This window comes from Scyliorhinus torazame, chromosome 6 (assembly GCF_047496885.1).
Source record: "Scyliorhinus torazame isolate Kashiwa2021f chromosome 6, sScyTor2.1, whole genome shotgun sequence".
Classification (NCBI taxonomy): Eukaryota; Metazoa; Chordata; class Chondrichthyes; order Carcharhiniformes; family Scyliorhinidae; genus Scyliorhinus; species Scyliorhinus torazame.
In genome coordinates, this window is record NC_092712.1 from 102,041,201 (window position 1) to 102,067,481 (window position 26,281).

The 26,281-nt window shown below is 49.4% G+C and overlaps 1 protein-coding gene across 1 annotated transcript in view; it reads left to right on the forward strand.

The window, feature by feature from the left end:
- Window positions 1-26,281, forward strand: part of hacd1 (3-hydroxyacyl-CoA dehydratase 1) — a 179,961-nt gene that overhangs the window by 136,863 nt on the left and 16,817 nt on the right. The window contains exon 6 of the mRNA XM_072508583.1: window positions 19,458-19,636. Coding sequence (XP_072364684.1) covers window positions 19,458-19,636 — 179 coding nt within the window. The remainder of the gene's footprint in view (window positions 1-19,457; window positions 19,637-26,281) is intronic.

Below are 26,281 nucleotides of genomic sequence, written 5' to 3' on the forward strand. Positions count from 1 at the left end.
GTCATTGCTTCTGTGTAGGTGGGCGCGTCCTGGATGAGGGGAAAAACTTGTGGGCTCACCCATGAGTAGAGGATCTGGAGCTTCTGCGGGTCTGAGAGTGCTTAAGTGGCTGCTCCGAGGTATCCTTCAAAGCACGCTAGCCAGTGCTCGAAGGTGGACGTGGCGTCGGCTGCGTGAGGGTTCAGCTCCAGGCGATCAGGCTTGATTACGACGTTCATCTCTAAACATCTTGTGCAATATATTGATGTACCATCAATGACCACGAGACAAAAATGGTAACGATAGAGGCTTTATTGCACCAGATGTTGAGCCTCCTGCAGCTGGAACCAGAATGGGAGCAGCGCAGGAGAGCATACACCTTTATACATCGCCTGGTGGGAGGAGCCAGCAGGCTGCGATTTACCGTGTTACCTGTAGTACAGTGGCAGTACCGTAATACGCGTAGTGTGTTACCAGTGGTGTTTACCACACCGGGAAACAGCTAAATCTAAGAGGAAGGAAAGGCGAATCACGGGGGGGGGGGGGGGGGGGGGGGAAGAGAGGGAAGAGACCGGGAGGGAGCAGCGTCTTACCGTAGCAAGGTGGATGAAACTCTGTGCTCCCGGAGTCAAAGAGGCAGCTCGTCTCGTGCCTGTTGATCTTTACAGTCGTCGTAGCGGAGAGGTGGTGGTGGGGGAGTGGGGGGGGGTGGGGGGGGGGGGGCAGGCAGGGAAACGTTAACAGACTTGGCATCCACAGGAACAGAGAAAAAGGAGAATACAGGCGGAAGACGGGAGGGCCGGCTGAAGCGCAAGTGAGGACAAGACGACAACGGCACAAAATCAGTCTGGGAGAAGCAAGGGACAATACCAGCACCAGACCCATTCGAGTATTGCCCTCCGTAATTGTCTCCGGCACCCAAATGTATATCTCCACCCCCCCCCCCGCACAAACAGATGCCTACTTATGTGTGTAAATAATGTTGCCAAGTGTACAGAGTTGTGCTGTTGAGCGGGTGCATAAAACCTACCAGTTTATTTGATTTTGTATTTCGCTCGTGTTGTTACTTTTTTTTTCTCCCTTTGTGAGTTGTGTGTGTGTGCCCTTCTCTCTCTCTCTCTCTCTCTCTCTCTCATATCCTGTGTATATAACAGCAAATATACATTGTTCAAAAACCCAATAAAAAACATTTATAAAAAAAGATGTGCAGGTTAGGTGGATTGGCCATGATAAATTGCACCTCAGTGTCCAATAGGTTAGGTAGGGTTACTAGGATAGGGTGGAAGCGTGGGCTAAAGTAGGGTGCTCTTTCCAAGGGTCAGTGCAGACCTGGTGGGTTGAATGGTCTCCTTCTGCACTGTAGGGAGTCTTTCAGTCTACCATGTGGGATCTTGTCAAAGACTTTGCTGAAATCCACATAAACTACAATAACTACACTACCCTCATCTACACACCTGGTCACCTCCTCAAAAAATTCAATCAAATTTGTTAAGCATGATCTCCCTATGATAAAGCCTGACCTTTCTATGATAAAGCCATGCTGACTATCCCTGATCAAACCTTGCGTCCAAGTGGAGATGAAATTCTCTCCTTCAGAATTTTTTACAATAGTTTTCCTATCACTGACATGAGACTCACTGGTCTGTAGTTCCCTGGCTTATTTCTACAATCCTTCTTAAATAGTGGAGCCATAGTAGCTGTTCTCTTTTGGCACCTCCCCCATGCCCAGAGAGGTCAGAGTTTAGGTCCGAGTCCCTGCAATCTCATCCCTCACCTCCCACAGGAACCTGGGACACGATTAATAATCTGTATAATCTTTATTAGTGTCACAAGTAGGCTTACATTAACACTGCAATGAGGTTAATGTGAAAAGCCCCGAGTCGCCACACAGTGTCTGTTTGGGTACACTGAGGGAGAATTCAGAGTGTCCAATTCACCTAACATGCACGTCTTTCAGGACAAGTGGGAGGAAACTGGAGCACCCGGAGAAAACCCACGCAGATACAGGGAGGGCGTGCAGCCTCTGCTCAGACAGTGACCCAAACTGGGAATCAAATCTGAGAGCCTGGTGGTGTGAAGCAACAGTGCTAACTACCAATTCATCTGGACCTGGAAATTTGTCCACTTATTAAGCCTACCAACACCTCCAATAACTTGTCGCTCCTTGTGTCAATTGCACAAAAAAACCACATTGTCTCTGCCTGAGTTCCATGCCTACATACTCATTCTCTCGGGTGAAGACTGAGTGAAGCATTCGTTCAATGTCCTCTGGCTTCACCCACAGATTATCCCCTTGGTCTTAAATGGGCCCTACTCTTTCCCTGATATCCTCTTCATTAATATACTTAGAGAATATCTTGGGATTTTCCATATCTCCTCTTTGCTATCCTAATTGTTTTCTCAAGCTCCACCATGCACTTTCTGTACTCCACTAATGCCTCAGCTGATTTGCTCCCCATCTACCTAATAAAAGCCTCTCTTTTCCAAGTGGTCTATTTATACTCCTATGGTTAGGTTTCTTTTTTAAAAAACCTTGGGCTGGATTCTCCATCCCGCTGCGCCACATTTCAGTTTCACCCCACCAGCGGGATGCTCCGTTACGCTGGCCGGTCAATGGGGGTTCCCATTGTGGGGCAGCCCACGCCATCGGGAAACCCCCGGGCTGCTGGCAAAACGGAGCATCCCGCCGGCGGAGAATCCAGCCGCACATCTATTATTTTCCCAAAAAACTGACACAAACAGCTTGAGTGCCAATTAAATAACTGTCTAGAAAAGTGAGGTACAATATCTGCTTGTTATGCTGCTGTATGTATAACCCCAATTAACAAAAACACCAACTTGTACAATCCCTTTTAAAATACTGAAAAGTTCCAAGGTGCTTCAAAGGAACATTATGGCACTAAATACAATACCAAACCACAAAAGGAGATATTGAGTCAGATAACCAAACGTTTGGTCAAAGAGGTAGATTAAAGTGTCGTAAATATTGTTGAGAAAAAAATCAAAGCTTTTCATCTTGCACTCATCAGGACAATCCAGAATACCAAAAGCTTTATGCTGTATGAGGAGAGGGTACTGTTTGGCAAGTAGACTTGGGTCGAGGTGTTACCATGGAGAATGCACCAGTTAATGGTGACTGACAGCTAATTGCCAAGCATTGTTTGAAAATTTAAACCAGGAAGCTTGACTCTGATTTGTCAAGGCATTTCCCTGAGGAATGAACCAGCAAATGGCTTTCACTTATTTTGTTTAGCTGAAACGGGCACTTTCTGTCTGCTCAGAACAGGGTCTTGTGTATTCATATATGTAACTTAAATTGGTTGTCAGTGTACTTTTTAGCACACTTGAAGGTTATTTAGTCAATGTTGTTCAATTGCAGAATCACATCCAATTTTGTGTGCTGTGTTTTGAATTTTGCAAGCACAGGGTGGTTGGTTATGGTCTGTACCTTACCCGTTATGAACAGCAGAAGGGACATGCTGTTTGATACAATCCTCCAGTCTTTGGGACATATGGCCTACATACCTGGCATCACACTGGTACTGAAATTCATATTCCACATTATTCATTTGGGTGATAGGCAGAACGTCTTTTTAGCTTGATGGCAGAATCCTAATGGTGAATGCCACTTGTGTTGCGACTGCATAGTAGCAGCTTGAAACTGCTAGCTTTCGAGCAACAGGGTCCTGTTCTTTGCACACACAAATAATGTGTACACATTGTACCTTTTTCAGTTGAGTGTCTCAAAGGGAAAAGTGAAATAGAGGGAGGGTATTCCCTATGTAACTAAAGGCATGGCCACCCATGGTAGAGTAATGAAAATTGGGGATGATCCAAGAGGCCATAAATTGTAGAAAGGGGTTTTCTCGGAGGATTGTGGCGCTGGAGGAGATGGCACCGATAGGGAGGGAGAAGTCCATGGAGGGATTTGAGAACAAGGATGAGAATTTTTAAATCAAGTCATTGCTGAGCTCACTGGACACAGCAAAGACTATAGGCTCCAACAATATTTAACTGTTGTACTGAATAATTTTGCTCCAGTACTAACTGTTTTTAGCCAAGCTGTTTCAGTACCATTACAGCATAGGCATCTATCCAGTAATTTGGAAAAATGCCCAGGTATGTCCTGTCTACAAAAACGCAGGATAAATCAATCAAACTTAACACCCTACCAATCCACTATCGGTCATCAGCAAAGTAATGGAAGGTGGTTTCAACAGTGCTATCAAGTGGTACTTACTCAGCAACAAACTGCTCGCCTATACTCGATTCAGGATCTGTAAAGGTCACTGGTTCCTTGGCCGAAATCTGGATACAAGAGCTGATCTCATGAGGGAGAGTGACTGACCTTGGCATTGAGACAACATTTGACCTAGTGACATCATGGTGCCCAAGTTAATGTGAATAGGGAGAGAAACTCTCCATTGGTTGGAATCCATTCCAGCAAAAAGGAAGATGGATATGGTCCCTGGTCATGCAACATGAATTTGGGGTCACAAGCTCTCTCCACCTAGAAGGACAAGGGCAGCAGACACATGGGAACGCCACCACCTGGATTCACCATCCTGATTTGGAAATATATCACCTTTCCTTCAGTTTCGCTCTGTCAAAATCTAGGAACCCCCCCCCCCCCCCACCCCCACTCCTCTCACAGCACTGAGTGTACCAATGCCAGATGGACTGCAGCAGTTCAAGAAGGTGGCTTGTCACCACCATCTCCAGGTCAACTAGGGATGGGCAATAAATGCTGGTCTAGCCAGCAAAGCCCACATTCCCTCAATTAATTTTTTTAAATACTGTGGTTATAAAAAACAGGTCAGATTCTGGGAATTCTGTGGCCTATCACTCACCTCTGGCTCCCCATTCCTACAGCATCTTAACAAAGTAGTCTGTTGGCCTTGAGCCCTCTGTCACTTCGGGCAAGCCCACAATTCTCAGATTGTGCCACCTCGAGCGGTTCTCCCAAGTCCTCGAGCTTTGCTCGGAGTCCTCTGTTGACTTCCACCAGCCTTCACAGCTCATCCCCCATCGAGGTGAGCTGGCTGCTGTGCTGCGACACGGCCTCCTCCACTTCCTTCATCTTCTCGCCCTGCTCTCTCACCTCGGCCAATATCTTTGCCACAGCTATCCTCACCGGGGCGATTGCCTCCTCCATGACTTAAATGTGACCGCCATCTCCTTCCTCAATGCTTCCATGTGCCTCTCAAACTGCTTTTCCAGCTCCACAGCCATCACCTCGGTCATCTTTTCCACCGTAAGCAGTGCGGCTCCACCATGTGGTCCGGCACCCACCATCTTGTCAGCGCTTTTGCTGATCTTCTCATTCGGCGGCGAGCCCGCGTTTCCTCTCTTTGCCGCTGCTTTCCGCATCCTTTAACGACTTATTTTCTTTTTTTTAAATAAATTTCTCAAAAAAAAATTTTTTTTTTTTTTGATTTCTAAAAAAATGTTTTCTTTTCCTTTTTGGTATTCCTCAAAAATTCCCCTGGGACCGGACTTCAGACTTCTTAAAAACAAAAAGACATTCTAGGCAGGAGCCACCCGATGTGGAACATCTCCACTACGTCACGCCCTGGCTTCGGGCCTGCCGCCTCGTCCTTAGTTCGGCTCCGCTCCAAACGCCACGCGCCCTGGGCCCGACGCCTCTGCTTCAGCCGCCCGACATTCGCGTGAGGTTCCTCGCCGGTTCTCAAACCGCCCTGGCTTGACGCCCGGGATGGCCCCAAAGGCCGACGAAAATCGGTTGGGGGGGGTGGGGGGGGAGCAATAAAATGCGCCATAGACGGTGGCCGCCGGCGGGAGATCTTCTCCATGCGGCTGACCCGCTTGCAAATGCCACTGGAAACGAAATGCAGTATTTATTAACTTTTAATAAAGTGCCTAATATTCAAGGCACTTTCGTTGATTATTCTGAGATAGGTTGGTAGTTGTAAAATGGCTTAACATCAGTCGGGAAATGAAATATTCAGTGGAATCATTTTTCTTTTCAAGATTTTACCTTCTGTAGAGTTAACCCCACTGAGGGATTTTGGGGACAATATAGTTAGGAACATTGACACTGTTCTCTGTGACCAGGATCAAGAATCCCCAAGGTTATGTTGCCTGCCTGGTGCTCGGGTTCGTTATATCTCCTCTGGGCTGCAGAGGAACTTGGAGTAGGAGGGTAAAGGTCCAGTTGCTGTGGTCCATGTAGGTACCAGTGACATAGGCAGAACAAGGACAGAGGTTCTGCTATGGGAGTATGAACAGCTAGGAGCTAAATTTAAAAAGTAGAACCAAAAAGGTAGTAATCTCTGGATTGCTACCTGAGCCACAAGCCAATTGCCACAGGGTCAATAAGATTAAAGAGGTAATGTGTGGCTCAAAGATGGTGTGGGAGAAATGGGTTTGAATTCATGGGACATTGACACCAGTACTGGGGAATGGGGACCTGTTCCGATGGGATGGTCTTCATCTGAATCTTGCTGCCTAATCGCGTAACTAGGGCTGTAGATGGGGCTTTAAACTAAGTAGTGGCGGGTGGGTGGGGGGGGGTGGGGGGGGGGGGGGGGGTGGGGGGGAAGAGAGAGAGAGGTGGAGGTGGTAGGATTCAGTTGTACGGAGAATTAGAAAATTAAAGTTAAAGGAAAAGTGCCGGTTAATGACAAGGACTTTAACCAAGTTAAAGGGGCCGAGAGCTCAGGAGAGTTTAGTAAAGCTTCCAGAACACTCAATAGAACAGAGTATAGAAGGTGGCAGGAACTAATTACAGGCAGAACAAAAACAGGGACAAATATGAGGAGGATTGCAGCTGTTGTACCTAAATGCACGCAGTATACGAAACGAGGTAAATGAGCTTGTTGTTCACATTGAAGTTGGCCGGTACGATGTCACAGAGACGTGGCTGCAAGGGGATCAGGACAGGGATAGAAATATCCAAGGGTATGTGTCCAATCGAAAGGAAAGACAGATAGACAGAGTGGGGAGGGTTGCATTGTTAGTATGGAATGAATTAATAGCAAGAAGCGATACAGGATCAGAAGGCATATAATCTGTGTCAGTAGAGTTGAGGAATCGCAAAGGAAAAAAGATCCTGTTGGGAGTGATGTACAGGCCCCTAACAGTCGTCAGGATGTAGGGCAGAAAATAAATCAGGAGATCGAAAAGGTATATAAGAAAGGCAATATTACATTAATCACAGGGTCTTCAATATGCAGGTGGACTGGGAAAATCAGGTTGATAGTGGATCCCAAGAAAAGGAATTTGTGGAATGTCTTAAGACATGTATTTTTGGAGAAGCTTGTGACAGAGCCCACTAGTGAACAGGCAATTCTGGATTTGGTGATGTTTAATGAGGCAGACTTGATTAGGAAACTTAAGGTGAAGGAACCCTTGGGGGCAGTGACCATCATATGATAGAAGAAGCTGGAATCGGGTGTAACGGTATTACAATTGAATAACGGTAACTACTAAGACATGAGGGAGGAGCTGGCCAAAGTTGATTGGAAGGGGAGCCCAGCAGGGAAGACAGTGGAACAGCGATGACAGGAGTTTTGGGGGTTATTTGGGAGGCACAACAGAAATTCATCCCAAGGAGGAGGAAACCTGCTAAGGGGAGGACGAGGCATCCGTGGCTGACGAGGGAAGTCAAAGACAGGATAAAAGAAAAAGCATACAAGGTAGTGAGGATTAGTGGGAAACCAAAGGATTGGAAAGCCTTGAAAAGCAGAACATAGCTAAAAAACCAATAAGGGGGAGAAGATGATATGCTAGCTAGTAATATAAAAGAAGATAGCAAGACTATTTTTCAATATATAAAAGATAAGAGAAAGACAAGAATAGACATTGGACCACTGGAAAATTAGGCTGGAGAAGTAGTAATAGGAAACAAAGAAATGGCAGAGGAACTGAATAGTTACTTTGCATCAGCCTTCATGGTGGAAGACACCAGTGGCTTACCAGAACTTCAGGAGAATCAGGGGGCACAGATGAGTGTAATGGCCATCGCGAAGGAGAAGGTTCGGGAGAAACTGAAAAGTCTGAAGGTGGATAAATCACTTGGACCAGATGGACTCTACTCCAGGATTCTAAAGGAGATAGCTGAAAAGATTGTGGAGGCATTGGTGGTGATCTTTCAGGAATTACTGGAGGCAGAGAGCGTCCCAAAGGACTGGAAAACAGATAATGTAACACCCCTATTTAAGATAGGAAAGAGGTACAAGAAAGGAAAGTATAGGCCAGTTAGCCTAACTTCGGTCATTGGTAAGATTTTAGAGTATATTATTAAAGATGAGATTGCAGAGTACTTGGAAGTGCATGATAAAATAGGACTGACGTCAGTCAACACGGCTTTGTCAAGGGTAGGTCATGTCTGACAAATCTGTTACAATTCTTTGAAGAGGGAACAAGAAAGTTAGACAAAGGAGAACCAGTGGACGTGATCTATTTAGATTTCCAGAAAGCCTTTGACAGGGTGCCGTATAGGAGACTGCTGAATAGTTAACAGCCCATGGTGTTAAGGGTAAGATACTGGCATGGATAGAGGATTGGCTGACTGGCAGGAGGCAGAGAGTGGGATAAAGGTGTCTTTTTCAGCATGGCAGCCGATGACTAGTGGTATGCCTCATGGGTCGGTGCTGGGACCACAACGTTTCACAATATACATTAGCGATCTGGAAAAAGGAACTTGAGGGCACTGTTGCGAAGTTTGGAGATGATACCAAGATATGCAGAGGGACAGGTAGTATTGAGGGGGGGGGGGGGGGGGGGGGAGACTGTAGAAGGACTTGGACAGGCTCAGAGAATGGGCAAAGAAGTGCCAGATGAAATGCAGTGTGAAAAAGTGTGAGACTATGAACTTTGGTAGAAAGAATGGAGGCATAGACTGTTTTCTAAAATGGGAAAAGGCTTAGGAAATCAGAAGCACATAGGGACTTCAAGTTAACGTGCAGGTTCAGTCGGCAGTTATGAAGGCAATTGCAATGTTGGCATTCTTGTCGAGAGGGCGAGAATACAAGAGCAGGGATGTACTTCTGAGACTGTATAAGGCTCTGATCGGATTCCTTTTGGAGTGTTGTGAGCAGTTTTGGGCCCCATATCGAAGGAAAGATGTGCTGGCCTTGGAAAGGGTGCAGAGGAGGTTCACAAGAATGATCTCTGGAATGAAGAGCTTGTCATATGAGGAATGGTTGAGGACTCTGGGTCTGTACTCATTGGAATTTAGAAAAATGAGGGGGGATCTTATTGAAACTTACAGGATACTGAGACCTAAATAAGAGGACGTGGTGAGGATGTTTCCACTGGTAGGAAAAACTAGAAGCAGAGGACACAATCTCAGACTAAAGGACAATCCTGTAAAACAGTGATGAAGAGGAATTTCTTCAGCCAGAGGGTGGTGAATCTGTGGAACTCATTGCTGCAAAAGGCTGTGGAGGCTAACTCACTGAGTATCTTTACGGCAGAGATAGATAGGTTCTTGATTAATATGGGGAGAAGGCAGGACAATGGGCATGAGAAAAATATTAGCCATGATTGAATGGCGGAGCAGACTTGATGGGCCCAATGGCCTAATTCTGCTCCTATGTCTTATGGTCCTGTTTTTAAATGAAATTTCATCATTAATGTTTGTTGGATATATCTATAAATAATGCTATTCTAAATTTGCACAATTGAAAACTTAAAAGTTCAAGAAGTAAAATAACTAATCCATTCTCTGTGGTTCTGTATTCATTTGAAATTGTTGTATGATGAGCTGTTTCAAGATTAGTGGATGACACAAAACGGAAATATTGTGACTGGCGAGAAAGTAAGTGCAGAAGATCAAAAGGACCTCGGGAGGTCGGTGGAAAGGACAGACAAGTGCCAGATGAATTTTAATGCTTTAGTGATTAATTTTGGAGCGACAAATGTGGCGAGACATATAATAAAGAGTACAATTCTTTTTTTAAATAAATTTAGAGTATCCAATTATTTTTTTTCCCAATTATGGGGCAATTTAGCGTGGCCAATCCACCTAACGTACACATCTTTGGGTTGTGGGGTGAAACCCACGCAGACACAGGGAGAATGTACAAACTCCACATGGACAGAGACCCAGGGCTGGGATTCGCACCCGTGTCCTCAGCACTGTAGTCCAGTGCTAACCACTGTCCCATGTGCTGCCATCTAAAGGGTCCAATTCTAAAGGGGAAGCAGGAGCAGAGGAACCTGGTTGTATCTGTGTATAAATCATTGACAGTGGCAGGAAAGGTTGAGCGTGCAGTTGATAAAACATACAGCATCCTAAGCTTCATTAATAGGGACATAAAAGTACAAAAGCAAGGACGTTGTGTTAAACCTGTATAAAACACTGCGTTGGCCTCAACTGGAGTATTTTTCCCACCAAAATTAATCACTAAAGCATTACAACTCATCTGGCACTTATCTGTCCTTTGGGTGTCTCACACTAGGAAGGTTGTGAAGGCTTTGGAGAGAGTGCAGAAAAGATTCACAAGAATAGTTCCAGGTGTGAGGGTCCTCCCTCACAAAAACTGGAGAAGTTGGGATTGTTGTTTTTAAGAGGGTAGAAGATTGGGAGAGACTTCCGGGTGCGGCTATGACGAGGTAGGTCGCACGTTCAGCAGCTCCTGCCGGGAACGGACTTTTGGGCTCTCTAGAGGGGCCCCAACGGCAATTGTTCGATGGCTTCCAGTGTGGGAAGGTCCCCCTGACATTATATGGATTGGACCAGGAGTGGAGCAGTTAAAAAAGTGATCTTGGGGCAGCGAAAAGTGCGAGGGAGGAAAAGCAAGATGGCGGCGGGTGGAGACCAAGCAGCATGGGCGCAGTGGTCGCAGGAGCAGCAGGAGTTTCTTAAACGCTGCTTTGAAGAGCTGAAGACAGAAATGCTGGCGCCAATGAAGGCGGTGATTGAGAAGCTTGTGGAGACCCAGAAGGCCCAAGGGGCGGCGATCCGGGAGGTGCGGCAAAAAGCCTCGGAGAACGAGGATGAGATCTTGGGCCTGGCGGTGAAGGTGGAGGTGCACGAGGCGCTGCACAAGAGGTGGGTGGAAAAATTCGAGGACCTGGAGAATAGGTCGAGGAGGAAGAATCTTCGGATTCTGGGTCTCCCTGAAGGAGTGGAGGGGCCCGATGCCGGGGCATATATGAGCACGATGCTCAATTCGCTGATGGGCGCGGGAGCTTTCCCGAGGCCCCTGGAGCTAGATGGGCCTCATCGGGTCCTGGCAAGGAGACCCAAAGCCAATGAGCTGCCAAGGGCTGTAGTGGTGAGGTTCCACCGCTTTATGGACAGAGAGTGTGTCCTGAGATGGGCCAAAAAAGAGCGGAGCAGCAGGTGGGAGAACACGGAGATCTGAATTTGCCAGGACTGGAGTGCGGAGGTGGCTAAGAAGAGGGCTGGTTTTAACCGGGCTAAGGGGGTGAAGTTCGGGATGCTGCAGCCAGCGCGATTGTGGGTCACGTTCCAAGATCGGCACCACTATTTTGAAACGCCCGATGAGGCATGGAACTTTATACAAACTGAAAAGTTGGACTCAAATTGAGGGTTGGTTGTGGTGGGATGTTTACTGTTTATTGCATTTGGGGAATGTTCTCTGAGTTTGAGTGCTGGGTGGGGATGGGTGAATGGATTTGATGTGGGGGCTGTGGGAGAGTGTGGGTGTCGGTGTTGGAGGGGCAGGGCCCCACAGAGGAAGAGGAGGAGTGGAGGCACGGGGATGGGGAGTTGGGGTAAGGCCGCAAAAAGGAGCTGCGCCAGAGGGGCGGGGCCGGCTCAGGAAAGCGCGGGCTTTTTCCCGCGGTAGGGAAGGATGGGGGTGGGGCCGGGGGGGGGGGGGAGGAGGGAGGGAAAGGGCGGTGCTGGAGAGGAGCGCACACTGACTGCCAAGGGATGGGGGGGATTCTCACACTGGGGGTTCGATTGAATGGCGGGAGAGGCCGGGGTCAGCAGGAGTCAGCTGACTTCCGGGAGTGTCATGGGAGGAGCACAATGGCTAGATGTGGATCTAGCGGGGGGGGGGGGGGGGGGTAGGGAGAACAGGGTTGCTGCTGCATTGGCCAAATGGGAGCTGGAAGTAGGAGAGGTAGTCGGGGCGGGGGGCCGCCGCCTGGGGGACTGGAGGGTGCGGAAGGCGTGGGCACGTGGCTCACCTAGAAAAGGAGATGGCTAGTCGGCAGGGGGGCGGGGGCGAGTAGCCCCCCAATCCGGCTGATAACCTGGAATGTGAGGGGCCTGAACGGGCTGGTCAGGAGGGCCCGGGTGTTCGCGCACTTGAAGGGACTGAAGGCAGACGTGGTTATGCTCCAGGAGACACATCTGAAGGTGGCAGATCAGGATAGGCTGAGAAATGGATGGGTAGGGCAGGGCAGGTCTTTCATTCAGGGCTGGATGCGAAGAACAGAGGGGTTGCAATACTGGTGGGGAAGCGGGTGTCGTTTGAGGCAATGAATATTGTAGTGGATAATGGAGGTCGATATGTGATGGTGAGCGGTAGGTTGCAGACGGTGCGGGTGGTACTGGTGAACGTATATGCCCCGAATTTGGATGATGCCGGATTTATGAAACGCATGCTGGGTTGGATTCCGGATCTGGAGGTAGGAACTTTGATAATGTGGGGGGACTTCAACACGGTGCTGGACCAGCACTGGACCGGTCTAGGTCCAGGACGGGTAAGAGGCCGGCTGCGGCCAAGGTGCTCGGGGTTTATGGACCAGATGGGGGGAGTGGATCCATGGAGGTTGTCAGGCCGCTGGCCAGGGAATTTTCTTTCTTTTCCCACGTCCATAGAGCCTACTCCCGGATAGATTTTTTTCATTTTGAGTAGGGCGCTAATCCCGAAAGTGGAGGAAACGGAGTATTCGGCCGTTGCCATTTCAGACCACGCCCCGCACTGGGTGGAGCTGGAGTTAGGAGAGGAGAGGGACCAGCGCCCGCTGTGGCGCCTTGATGTGGGACTATTGGCAGATGAGGAGGTGTGCGGGCGGGTGCGGGGGTGCATCGAAAGATATTTGGAGGCCAACGACAATGGGGAGGTGCAGGTGGGGGTAGTCTGGGAGGCGCTGAAGGCGGTGGTCAGGGGTGAGCTAATCTCCATTAGGGCCCACAGGGAGAAGAGAGGGGAGGGAGAGGTTGGTGGGGGAGATTTTAAGAGTGGACAGGAGGTATGCAGAAGCCCCCGAGGAGGGGCTACTCGGAGCGATGGAACCTCCAGACGGAGTTCGACCTGTAGACCACAGGGAAAGCAGAGGCACAGTGGAGGAAAGCGCAGGGGGTGACGTATGAGTATGGGGAGAAGGTGAGTCGGATGCTGGCACACCAGCTTCGTAAGAGGGAGGCAGCGAGGGAGATTCGTGGAGTTAAGGATAGAGGGGGGAATACGGTGCGGAGTGCGGTGAGAACAAACCAGGTAATTAGGGACTTCTATGGGGATCTGTACAGGTCTGAGCCCCCAGCGGGGGAGGAGGGGATGCGACTATTTTTAGATCAGCTGAGGTTCCCGAGGGTGGAGGAGGAGGAGGTGGCTGGTTTGGGGGCACCGATTGGGCTGGAGGAGCTGGTTAAAGGATTGGGGAGCATGCAGCGGGGAAGGCCCTGGGGCCGGATGGGTTCCTGGTTGAATTCTACAGGAAATACGTGGACCTGCTGGGCCCGTTGCTAGTGAGGACTTTCAATAAGGCGAGAAAGGGGGGGACCTTGCCCCCGACAATGTCGAGGGCGCTGATTTCTTTGATCCTGAAGCGGGACAAGGATCCACTGCAATGTGGGTCGTTTAGACCGATCTCGCTCCTCAATATTGATGCTAAGTTGCTGGCAAAGGTGTTGGCTACGAGAATTGAGGACTGTGTCCCGGGGGTGATTCATGAGGACCAGACGGGATTTGTGAAGGATAGGCAATTAAATACAAATGTGCGGAGGTTCCTCAATGTGATTATGATGCCCTCGGTGGAGGGGTAAGCGGAGGTAGTGGCAGCTATGGAGGCGGAGAAGGCCTTTTACCGGGTGGAGTGGGAGTATCTTTGGGAAGTGTTGCGGAGATTTGGGTTCGGGGAGGGGTTCATCAGCTGGGTCAGGCTGCTATATAGAGCCCCAGTGGCAAGTGTGGCTACGAATCAGCGGAGGTCGGAGTACTTTCGGCTGTACCGGGGGACGAGGCAGGGGTGCCCCCTGTCCCCCTTGTTGTTTGCACTGGCAATTGAGCCTCTGGCCATGGCACTAAGGGAGTCCAGGAAATGGAGGGTACTGGTCCGGGGGGGAGAGGAACACCGGGTGCTGTATGCTGACGACCTGTTGCTGTATGTGGCGGATCCAGTGGAGGGGATGGCAGAGGTCATGCGGATCCGAAGAGAGTTTGGGGACTTTTCAGGGTATAAGGTATAAGTCCAATCGGTGCCCCCAAACCAGCCACCACCTCCTTCGTGGGCAGCACGGTAGCATTTTAGATAGTACAATTGCTTCACAGCTCCAGGGTCCCAGGTTCGATTCCCGGTTTGGGTCACTGTCTGTGCGGAGTCTGCACATCCTCCCCGTGTGTGCGTGGGTTTCCTCCGGATGCTCCGGTTTCCTCCCACAGTCCAAAGATGTGCGGGTTAGGTGGATTGGCCGTGCTCAATTGCCCATAGTGTCTAAAATTGCCCTTCGTGTTGGGTGAGGTTACTGGGTTATGGGGATAAGGTGGAGGTGTGGACCTTGGGTGGGGTGCTCTTTCCAAGAGCCAGTGCAGACTCGATGGGCCGAATGGCCTCCTTCTGCACTGTAAATTCTATGAAACACAACGTAGGGAAGAGTGAGCTCTTTGTGGTGCATTCAGGGGACCAGGGAAGGGGGATAGATGAGCTGCCGCTGAAGAGGGCGGAAAGGAGCTTTCGGTACCAAGTAGCTAGGAGTTGGGGGGGCTCTGCACGAGCTCAATTTGACGCGGTTGGTGGAGCAGATGGAGGAGGATTTTAAAAGATGGGACATGCTGCCACTCTCACTAGCGGGTAGGGTGCAGTCAGTCAAAATGACGGTCCTCCCGAAGTTTCTCTTTGTGTTCCAGTGCCTTCCCATTATGATCCCCAAGGCCTTTTTCAAACGGGTAAGTAGGAGCATCATGGGTTTTGTGTGGGCGAATAAGACCCCGAGGGTGAAGAGAGTGTTTCTGGAGCGTAGCAGGGACAGGGGGGGCTGGCGCTGCCGAATATGTGCGGCTATTATTGGGCAGCCAATGTGGCGATGATCCGTAAGTGGGTAATGGAGGGAGACGGGGTGGCATGGAAGAGGTTAGAGATGGCGTCCTGTGTGGGCACGAGCCTGAGGGCGCTGGCGACGGCACCGCTGCTGCTCTCGCCGACAAGGTACACCACGAGTCCGGTGGTGGCGGCGATGCTGAAGATCTGGGGGCAGTGGAGGCGACACGGGAGCGAGGTGGGAGTCTCGGTTTGGACCCCGATTCGGGAGAATCATCGGTTCGTCCCGGGAAGGATGGATGGGGGGTTTCGGAGCTGGCATCGGGCAGGGATTAGAAGAATGGGGGACCTGTTCATCGATGGGACGTTTGCGAGCCTAGGGGCGCTGGAGAAGTTTGGGTTACCCCCGGGAAACGCTTTCAGGTACATGCAAGTGAGGGCGTTTGTGAGGCGGCAGGTGAGAGAATTCCCACTGCTCCCGGCACACGGGATTCAGGACAGGGTGATTTCGGGTGTATGGGTTGGAGAAGGCAAAGTTTCGGCGATTTACCAAGAGCTAAAGGAAGAGGAGGAGGCCTCGGTGGAGGAGTTAAAGGGCAAGTGGGAGGAGGAGCTGGGGGAGGAGATAGATGAGGGTCTGTGGGCCGATGCTCTGAGTAGGGTTAATTCTTCCTCCTCTTGCGCCAGGCTTAGCCTAATACAGTTCAAAGTTACTCACAGAGCACATATGACAGGGGCGAGGCTGAGTAGGTTCTTTGGGGTGGAGGACAGATGTGGGAGGTGCTCGGGAAGCCCGGCAAATCACGTCCATATGTTCTGGTCGTGCCCGACACTGGATGGGTTTTGGAGGGGTTTTGCGAGGACTATGTCCAAGGTGGTGAAAGCCCGGGTCAAGCCGAGCTGGGGATTGGCACTATTTGGGGTAACGGACGAGCCGGGAGTGCAGGAGGCGAAAGAGGCCGGTATTCTGGCCTTTGCGTCCCTGGTAGCCCGGCAGAGGATTTTGTTATTATGGAAAGATGCGAAGCCCCCTAGTGTGGAAGCTTGGATCAATGACATGGCAGGGTTCATCAAGCTGGAGAGGATAAAGTTTGCCTTGCGAGGGTCTGTGCAGGGGTTCCTCAGGCGGTGGCAACTGTTCCTAGACTATCTCGCGGAGCGTTAGGAGGAGGTCAGCAGCAGCAGCAGCCCAGGGGCGGGGGCGGGGGGGGGGGGAAGGGGGAAGAGAGAGAGGGGGTGGAGGGAGGGGGGGGGGGCGTTTGGGTGTGGGGGGGGGAGGAGTGGTCTTTTGGGGGGGGCTTCCCTATTGGTGCTTTTAAATGTCATATGGGGGGTTATCGTATATGGGGGAAATCCAATGTATAATTTTTGTATAATTTTTGGTTGTTGTGTTCTTGTTTCTTTCTTTTTGTTGGGGCGGGGGGGGTTTGTTGAAAAATTTGAATAAATATATTTCTTTTTAAAAAGAAGATTGGGAGAAGATTTGATCGATCTGTTCCGAATCATGAGAGGTCTGGACAGAGTACGTAAGGAAAAAATGTTTCATTGGTGGAAGGATCAAGAACAAGTGGGCACAGATTTGAGGCAATTTTCAAAGGAAGCAAATCCTTTCATACAAGTAACTAAGATCTGGAATACACTGCCTAAGAATATATTGAAGATGGGTTACGATTGAGGCATCCTGGAGTGAATTGGATTATTATCTGAAAAGGAAGACTGTACAGTGAAGAGGTGGGGAGTAGGACTCGGTGAATTGTTCCTTTTAGAGCAGGCTTGTCCAACCTTTATACCTGGGGCGGGGAGGGGGTGTAAATTTGCATATTTGTCTCATCAAGGGCCGATTGTCAAATTTCGGAAAGATGAAGGAAACAATTGTTGAGCAATCTCATGGCAATATTCTGTTAAGTTTTTTAAAAAAGAGTAAGTAATACAAATAACCACCATGCCAGATGGTCAGTGTATATGGGCGGGTGGGTATGATTTGGTGCATGTTGGGGTATGATGGAAGGAGTGGGTGAGAAACCTGAGACTGGGTGACAAGCAGACACTCGCACCTGCCCCGACTCTCAAGTCCAGGTCCTCGGCCCCTCATACATTTGCTCCCCCCAGTAGATGATCATAGCTATTGGTTTGGAAGGTGTTGCTTAAGTATGGAAAGATGAATGTTTGTGGATGCGGTACCAATCAAGCAGGCTCCTTTGTCCTGGATGGTGTCAAGCTTTTTGAGTGTTGATGGAGCTGCACTCATTCAGGCAAGTAGAGAGTATTCCTTCATGCTTCTACATTGCACCTTCTAGATGGTGGACAGGCTTTAGGGAGTTGGGAGGTGTGTTGCTCGCCACAGGATTCCTAGCCTCTAACCTGCTCTTGTAGCCACAGTATTTATATGGCTAGTCCAGTTCAGTTCCTGGTCAATTGTAACTACCACGCTGTGGGGGATTCTGCGATGGTAATGCCATTGAATGTCAAAAGGCGATGATTATATCCTCTCTTGTTGGAGGTGGTCATTACCTGAATATTGTCCAGGTCTTGCTATATTTGAACATGGGTTGCTGTGTAGTATCTGAGGAGTTGCAAATGATGCTGAACATTGTGCAGTCATCAGCGAACATCCCAATTCTGACCTTATCATGAAAGAAGGTTGGGCTTAGGGTGCTATCTTGAGGAACTCCTGCAGTGATTGCTTGGAACTGAGATGATTGACCTCCAACCACCACAACCATCTTTCTCCTATGTGCCCAGTGTGACTACAACCAGCATAGGAGTTTCTCCCTGATTTCCATTGACTCCCAGTTTTGCTATAGTTCCTTGATGGCATACTCTATCAAATGCTGCCTTTAATGTCAAGGACAATCATTCTCCCCGCTAATCTGGCGTTCAGCTCTTTTATTCATTATTGAACCGAGGCTGTAATGAGATCAGGAGCTGAGTGACCCTGACGGAACACAAACCTCAGTGAGCAGGTTATTGCTGAGTAAGTACCACTTGATAGCTCTATTGATGGCCCCTCTGAATACTTTACAGAGGGTCGGGAGTAGACTGATGGGACGGTATTTGTCCTGTTTCGTGTATACTGGACATACCAAGTGAGGATTGACTAAAATCATGAAATGGTTAGAACAAAAAAGGGGTCATTTCAGCCCACCATGTCCATGCTGATTATCAAGCTCATCAGCTAGTCCCATTTCCCTGTCTTTTCCCTTCAGTCTTGCACATTTTCTTTTCTGTAGATAACAGTTCAATTCCCTTTTGAATGCCACCTGTGAATCTGCCTCCAATACAGTGTGTTTCAGGCAATGTATTCTTCACCACTCACTATCAAAAAAGGTTTTTCCTCATTCCTCTGATTCCTTTTTCCGATCACCTTAAATCAATGTTCTCTGGTTCTCAACCCTCCTGCCAACCAGAACAGTTACTCTCTGTACTTTTTCCAGACCCATCATGACAATTAACACCTCTTATCAAACTTCCTTTCAACCTTATCTGGGGAGAACAGCCTCAGCTTTACTAGTCAGTTATGAGGATAGACAGTATTCTCCAGTAATAATTCCTGCCTTATATATTCTTAGCACCTTAAAGTCCAACTCCTGTTTTTTTGGACATTCTCCACCTGCAGGCAGCTATTTTTGTGGTTTCCAAGGTGAGGGACACGAGTGCTTTGGAATAGAACAATTTTATTTCAGGCACTCAATGTAGCATCAATCACACTTGAGTCAATCATTACATGGCTACATACATGGTAAAGTTGCTCCTACATTGTTCCAATAATGTGGTGAGTTCGAACCTTAGAATGTCCTGGCATTTATTTTCTATATTCTGCCCTGACCATTCCTAGGCCAGCCTTATCAACATTGTTAATTAGTGCTCATTTTTCTTTTGTGCCATAAGTGCATACCTGCTGGGATGTAGACTGTGACGATTGAAACTCATTCACATTGGATCCTTACAGCATACAAACTTTTAGCCCATTTGTTTGGGATTGGTTTGAACCCAGATCCCAATTTATAAGGCTGCTATCGAACCCAGTACACAAGACCCAGTTCTTGCAAGCTAACTTTTAATGATGTATACCTGGACCTCCGTTTCTAACTTAAATTATTATGTAATTCAATAATCTATAATTAGGCTGAACATGCCTATTCCAAGTATATGTATCTCTCAACCTGACAAGGAAAATTGCTGAAAGTATTTCTGGTTAAGCTTTGTAATAGTTCTTATTTGAAGAATATGGAGACATGGAATGTTTGAGGGTTTTTTCATCCCTGACAGTAATCTTTGTCTAGTGTATTTAACATTATTGATAATTTGTAATACATTTTTATTCCTGTTTGCAGATACAACTTCTTTATCATCTTGTACCCAATTGGTGTTGTTGGTGAACTCCTTACAATTTATGGTGCACTGCCTTTTGTAAAGAAGTCTGGCATGTATTCTCTGAGACTTCCGAACAAGTACAATGTCTCATTTGACTACTACACTTGTCTTATCATTGTAATGATAGCATATATACCACGTAAGTACCTTTTAAAGACTTGTTAATTTTAAATGAAATAAATTCAGCACCATGCTTGTAGAAATATTATATGTAAATGCTCACACCTTATCTGTTTGTGCATGTGTGTACTCAATCAGTTTATCTTTACTTGGCTGGCACATTTTTAGATCTTATGTGAAGGTAATGTAGATAAGTGCATTCATTCTAACGTATATAGAGATGGTTAAAACCCAGGTAGAACCTGCAAAAAACCACAGGCAAGAACACATGAAAAATACTTTAAATCCTTGTTTTAATGCAATTGATATTGTGTGAAATTCTAAGTTATTTACAGTGGCAAATGTTTGCAGCTAAACACGAACGTTTTGGGGCCGATTTTTCAGCCCATGTTAGATGTCAGCGAGAATGGTGACGTGAGCACAATTTCGGCAAGAATCGGGAAACATTATTCTCGCCAGTGAGATCACGTTTCCTGATTTCCCAGGTCCCTCACTGGTGACATAATGAGATTCCTGCCACGGAAGGTGGGAACCTCATTTATCACCCCCACCCCCTCCCTTCAAAGAATACTCATTGGTTGCTGGAGCGACATCACACCGGTGCGATTTACAAAAGCTGTTCAAAAACTAGAACCTGGCGACCTCACCTCTTGTAGGGAATTTCGAAGGTTAGTGCTCAGGTCACCATCATCCCCCCCCCCCGCCAATTGTAGACAGAGTGCCAATTGTAGACGGGCCATCGGAGAGGACACGGGGGACCTAGAAAAATGCAACCGGGGGGGGGGGGTTCAATCTCTGCATCTCAAGGGTGGGGGGGCGCTGGGGCTGACTCGTTCGTGGGCCTTAGTGGCCCTTCTTGGCTGTGAGACTCTTAAGTTTAAAGGGGTTTGGCGGCTGGTATGCAGGCATCACTTCCTGTTTCCTCCTTGCTGGGCATGTGACAATATCACTGCTGAGGAATTTCTCTTCTAGAATGGCAGTTGGAAAGAACGTGCGAACGGATAAGTCCACAGGATCAGCAAAGGGAACGATTATGAGATTGCTGGGTGGGGTCCCATGAGATTCCAGGTTGCATGGGCAGAGTGGGGGGCTTGTCTTGGGGTGGTTCCATCCTCATTGATGTGTTGGGTGTTCTGGATCCGTGGAACACATAAAGGTCACCAACACTTGAAATAGTGCAACACTATTCTATTGAATCATTAACTGTTTAACATACTCTGACTGTGGGTCAACATGATACTAGCTTTAACTAAAGACCTTTGCCTTGTCCTAACCAGTCGATGCACTCAGCACATGGTGAATGTCTGTGCTGCAGGCTGTGAGCTCTGTCCTCCTAGCTAGCTGTAGCTCGAATGAGCAGGAACTCTGATGCCCCCTGGCTTTATAGTGTGTGTGCTCTAACTGGTGATTGGCTGCGGTGTTGTGTGAGTTGATGATTGGTCCCACTGTGCCCATCAGTGTGTGTCTGCACCATGATATACTGGTGTATATTATGACATCCCCCCACCCCCCCCCCCCACTTTTATAAAAAATGTACCTGTGTGGCAATAAATAGTGTATGGTGAGAATGTCCCTTACTACGTGTGTGCGAAATATTTACAGGACTATGTACATGAGAACTAAGCTATTTACATGGGAAGGTGCCTGGTGCAGAAAAACATTGTCACAAGAATGACGAGATGAACAGTATATACAAACCACGTAAACGATTAAACGGAAGAACAGAACAAATCAGAAAGTCCATAAGTCCACAAAGTTCACAGGTGGACGACGAATTCTGGTTGACCGCCTCAAGGGTGGGTCGGGAGCTGCCGGCTGAGGAGCGGGCTGGACTGCGTCAGAGTGAGGAGGATGCAGAGTGACCAGGATCTCTGCATAGTCCATGGCAGGTTCAGCAGGAAGGCAAGGCGACAGTGGAGGATCACGTAGCGAGCGCAGAATGAGACAAAGGGCACGTTGATTGCGGCGCAGAATGGAGCCATTCGGTAGGCGAACCAGGAACGAGCGGGGGGCCACCTGCCGAAGGACCACAGCGGTTGCAGACCAGCCACCATCTGGAAGATGAATGCGGACGTTGTCATCTGGAGCCAGAGCAGGGAGATCAGCTGCACGGGAGTCATGAGCCGCCTTATGCTGTGCACGAGACAGCTGAATGCGTCGAAGGACCGGAACGTGGTCGAGGTCTGGGACATGAATGGACGGCACCGTCGTCCTCCGGGTGCGACCCATGAGCAGCTGGGCTGGCGACAGGCCAGTGGATAGTGGGGCAGAGCGATAGGCCAGCAAGGCGAGGTAGAAATCGGACCCAGCATCGGCAGCCTTGCAGAGGAGCCGTTTTGACTATGTGGACGCCCTTCTCCGCTTTGCCGTTGGATTGGGGGTATAGGGGACTGGATGTCACGTGCAAAATTGTACCGCCTGGCAAAGTTGGACCATTCCTGGCTTGCGAAGCAGGGGCCATTGTCCGACATCACCGTGAGTGGGATGCCGTGTCGAGCAAAGGTGTCCTTACAGGCACGGACGACTGCAGACGCTGTGATGTCGTGCAACCATATCACCTCCGGGTAATTTGAAAAGTAGTCCACAATCAGGACATAGTCTCTACCCAGCATGTGGAACAGGTCGATGCCCACCTTGGTCCAAGGTGACGTGAACAACTCCTGGGGCTGCAGGGTCTCACATGGTTGGGCCGGCTGGAATTGCTGACAAGTGGGGCAGTTGAGCACTGTATTGGCTATGTCGTCATTAATGCCGGGCCAGTACACTGCCTCTCTGGCCCGTCGACGGCATTTTTCCACGCCAAGATGGCCCTTGTGTAGCTGTTCCAGGACGAGCTGGCGCATGCTATGCGGGATGACAATGCGGTCCAGTTTCAGAAAAACCCCGTCTACTACCGCCAGATCATCTCTGACGTTATAGAACTGAGGGCATTAGCCCTTGAGCCACCCGTCCGCTAGGTGGCGCATGACACGCTGTAGCAAGGGGTCAGCCGCCGACTCGCGGCGAATTTGGACGAGGCGTTCATCCATGGCAGGTAGATTGGAGGCCGCGAATGCCACATGGGCTCAACCTGGCAGACAAATCCCGCTGGGTCACATGGAGTGTTGACTGCCCTGGAGAGAGCATCAGCAATGATGAGGTCTTTGCCTGGGGTGTATACCAGCTGGAAGGCATATCGCCGGAGCTTGAGAAGAATACGCTGGAGGCGAGGCGTCATGTTGTTCAAGTCTTTCTGTATTATATTGACCAGTGGGCGATGGTCGGTCTCAACGGTGAATTGAGGAAGTCCGTACACATAATCGTGAAACTTAACCACACCGGTCAGAAGGCCCAGGCACTCCTTTTCTATCTGTGTGTAGCGCTGTTCTGGGGGGGTCATGGCGCATGACGCATATGCAACGGGGGCCCAGGATGTGGCCTCATCGTGTTGCAGGAGCACTGCCCCAATGCCGGATTGACTGGCATCGGTCGAAATTTTGGTCTCTTTTGCTGGATCAAAGAAACCTAAGACTGAGGCCATGGTGAGTTTGGTTTTGAGTTCTCTCCATTCGCGCTCGTGGTCAGGGAGCCATTGGAAGTCTATAGTCTTCCTGACCAGGTTCCTGAGAGCCGTGGTATGAGATGCGAGGTTGGGGATGAACTTCCCTAAAAAGTTGACCATGCCCAGAAATCGGAGGACCGCCTTCTTGTCCTCTGGCGATTTCATGGCTGTGATAGCAGCCACCTTGTCCGCTTCCGGCCGCACACCCAACTGGGAGATGTGGCCCCCGAGGAACTTAGTTCCTTCTGACCAAAAGAGCATTTGGCCCTGTTGAGGCGTAGGCCCTGCTCACGTATGCGTTTGAACACGCGCTGGAGGAGACTGGCATGCTCCTGCGGGTTGGTGGACCAAATTATTCTGTCGTCGACATAGACGCGAACAACTTCAATGCCTTCCATCATTTGTTCCATGATCCTATGGAACACTTCTGAAGCAGATATGATCCCAAACGGCATCATGTTGTAACAATATCTGCCAAAGGGGGTATTGAATGTACACAGTTTCCTGCTGGATTTGCCAGAATCCTTTTGAGGCATTGAGTTTGGTGAAGAGCTTGGCGCGAGCCATCTCGCATGTGATCTCTTCGCGCTTGGGAATTGGATAATGCTCCCTCATGATATTGCGATTCAGATCCTTGGGATCAATGCAAATTCTCAATTCGCCGGAAGGCTTTTTTACACATACCATGGAACTGACCCAGTCGGTTGGTTCCGTGACTCTGAAGATCACTCCTTGGTCCTGGAGGTCCTGAAGCTGCTGCTTGAGGCGGTCCTTAAGGGGTGCTGGGATCCTGCGAGGTGCGTGCACCACAGTCGTGGCATTCTGTTTCAATAAGATCTTGTAGGTATATGGGAGCGTGCCCATGCCTTCAAAGACGTCGTCGTGCTGGTCGGTGATGGCATCGAGTTGCGCCCTGAAGTCAGTGCCCTGAAAGGCAGACATGTCATCAGGAGAGAGAGAGTGAACTCTCTGAACTAGGTTCAACAGCTTGCATGCCTGCGCGCCAAGCAGGGAGGCTTTCGAGGAGCCCACAATTTCAAAAGGAAGGATGACTTTGCGTGACCTGTGCGTCACTTCAACTTGGCACGAGCCGCTAGCAGCAATGACATTGCCATTATAATCCAATAGCTGGCAGGCGGATGGAAGGATGGCTGGTTTGCTATGAAGGCTTTGGAAGTCAGACCTCGCGATAAGATTGGCGGAGGCACCAGTGTCCAGGCAGAATCGAATTTGGGACCGGTTGACCGTGAGGTGTGGCATACCACTCATCGTCTGGATCAATGCTATATACCGACCGCAGCTGGTGTCTTTGCTTCGGGGACAGCCTGTTTTTTGTCACGACACCGACTCGAAAAGGCGCCTTCGGGTCCTCGATGTCTCAGCTGTGTGGGAGGTCCGCATCGGACTCGGTGACCATGGGTTGAATTGCCCGGACATTCCTGCGAGGCTGGCTGAAGCGATATGAATTGGCAAGCTGAGCTGCTCGGCAGAAGGCAGCATAGTGGCCAAGTCTGCCACATCGTAGGCATTGTCGAGATTTGGCAGGGCATTGCTGTTTTAAATGGGCGGAGACACAGTTGCCGCACGTCGTAGCATCAGCACGTTCGCTGCGCCACCGCGCATGTGCGGTCGTGCGTGGTGCGCGCCTGCGCATTACGTTCTCTGACGTCGCCGTCCCCTCGTTTGGTGCGCACAAGCGTGGGAGTCCGCGAAAAGCGTGCGGAATGGCCGCCCTCATCCAGGCTGAGGCCCTGGAGTTGCTCAATCACTTGGACCTGTTCTGCCTCGTGGGGACCTTGCCGAGCATTTCCAGCCGCTTAGATGTGGGGATACCAACTCATGGCGTTTTTGTGTAAGACACAGGTCTCAATGGCTGTCGCTAGGGTGAGCTGCTTTACTTTGAGGAGCTGCTGTCGTAGGGGGTCCGACTGAACACCGAAAACGATCCGGTCGCGTGTCATGGAGTCGGAGGTGGGCCCGTAGCTGCAAAACTGCGCAAGGATGCGGAGGTGCGTGACAAAGGATTGGAAAGGTTCATACTTACCCTGCAAACGCCGTTGGAACACGTAGCGCTCAAAACAACTTTCATTCACCTCCACGCTGCAGTGAGTGTCAAACTTGAGGAGGACCGTCTTGAACTTTGTTTTATCTTCATCATCCGCAAAGGTGAGAGAATTGAAAATGTGGATGGCATGGTCTCCGGCCGTGGAGAGGAGGAGAGCAATCTTCCTGGTATCCGAGGCGTCCTCCCAGTCTGTGTCCTCAAGGAAGAGCTGGAAGCGCTGTTTGAATATCTTCCAGTTGGCCCCTAGGTTGCCGGCGATGCGGAGCGGCGGCGGCGGGCTGATATTGTCCATGCTAAATTGCCCTTAGGCTAGGTGGAGTTAGTGGGTTACGGGGAAAGGCTGGAGGTATGGGCTGAGGTGAGGTGCTCTTTCCAAGAGCCGGTGCAGACTCGATGGGCCGAATGGCCTCCTTCTGCACTGTAAATTCTATGATCTATGTTGCAGGATGACGGAATGCTGGCGGAAGGCAGATCACTTGCAGGTTGGTCTAAGAAGTGCTAATATCCCTCAACTCCTGGTATCATGATGTGTTGGGTGTTCTGGATCCGTAGAACACATTCAGGTCACCAACACTTGAAATAGTGCAACACAATTTTATTGAATCATTAACTGTTTAACATACTCTGACTGTGGGTTAACACGATACTAGCTTGAACTAAAGACCTTTGCCTTGTCCTACCCAGTTGATGCACTCAGCACATGGTGAATGTGTGTGCTGCAGGCTGTGAGCTCTGTCCTCCTAGCTAGCTGCAGCTCGAATGCGCAGGAACTCTGATGCCCCCTGTCTTCATAGTGCGTGTGCTCGAACTGGTGATTGGCTGTGGTGTTGTGTGTGTTGATTGGTTCCACTGTGTGTCCATCAGTGTGTGTCTGCACCATGATATACTGGTGTATATTATGACACTCATAAGGGCTGAAGATCCTCATCTGGGGGAGGATGAGTCGAGTCAGAATGAACCCCCACACTCAGACTGAACTTTGAAGTCTGAGGGCATGAGCTGTCTGAAAGATCAAGGCTACTGGTCACTGAGGCCAGGCTGAGGGATTGTTTATGGGT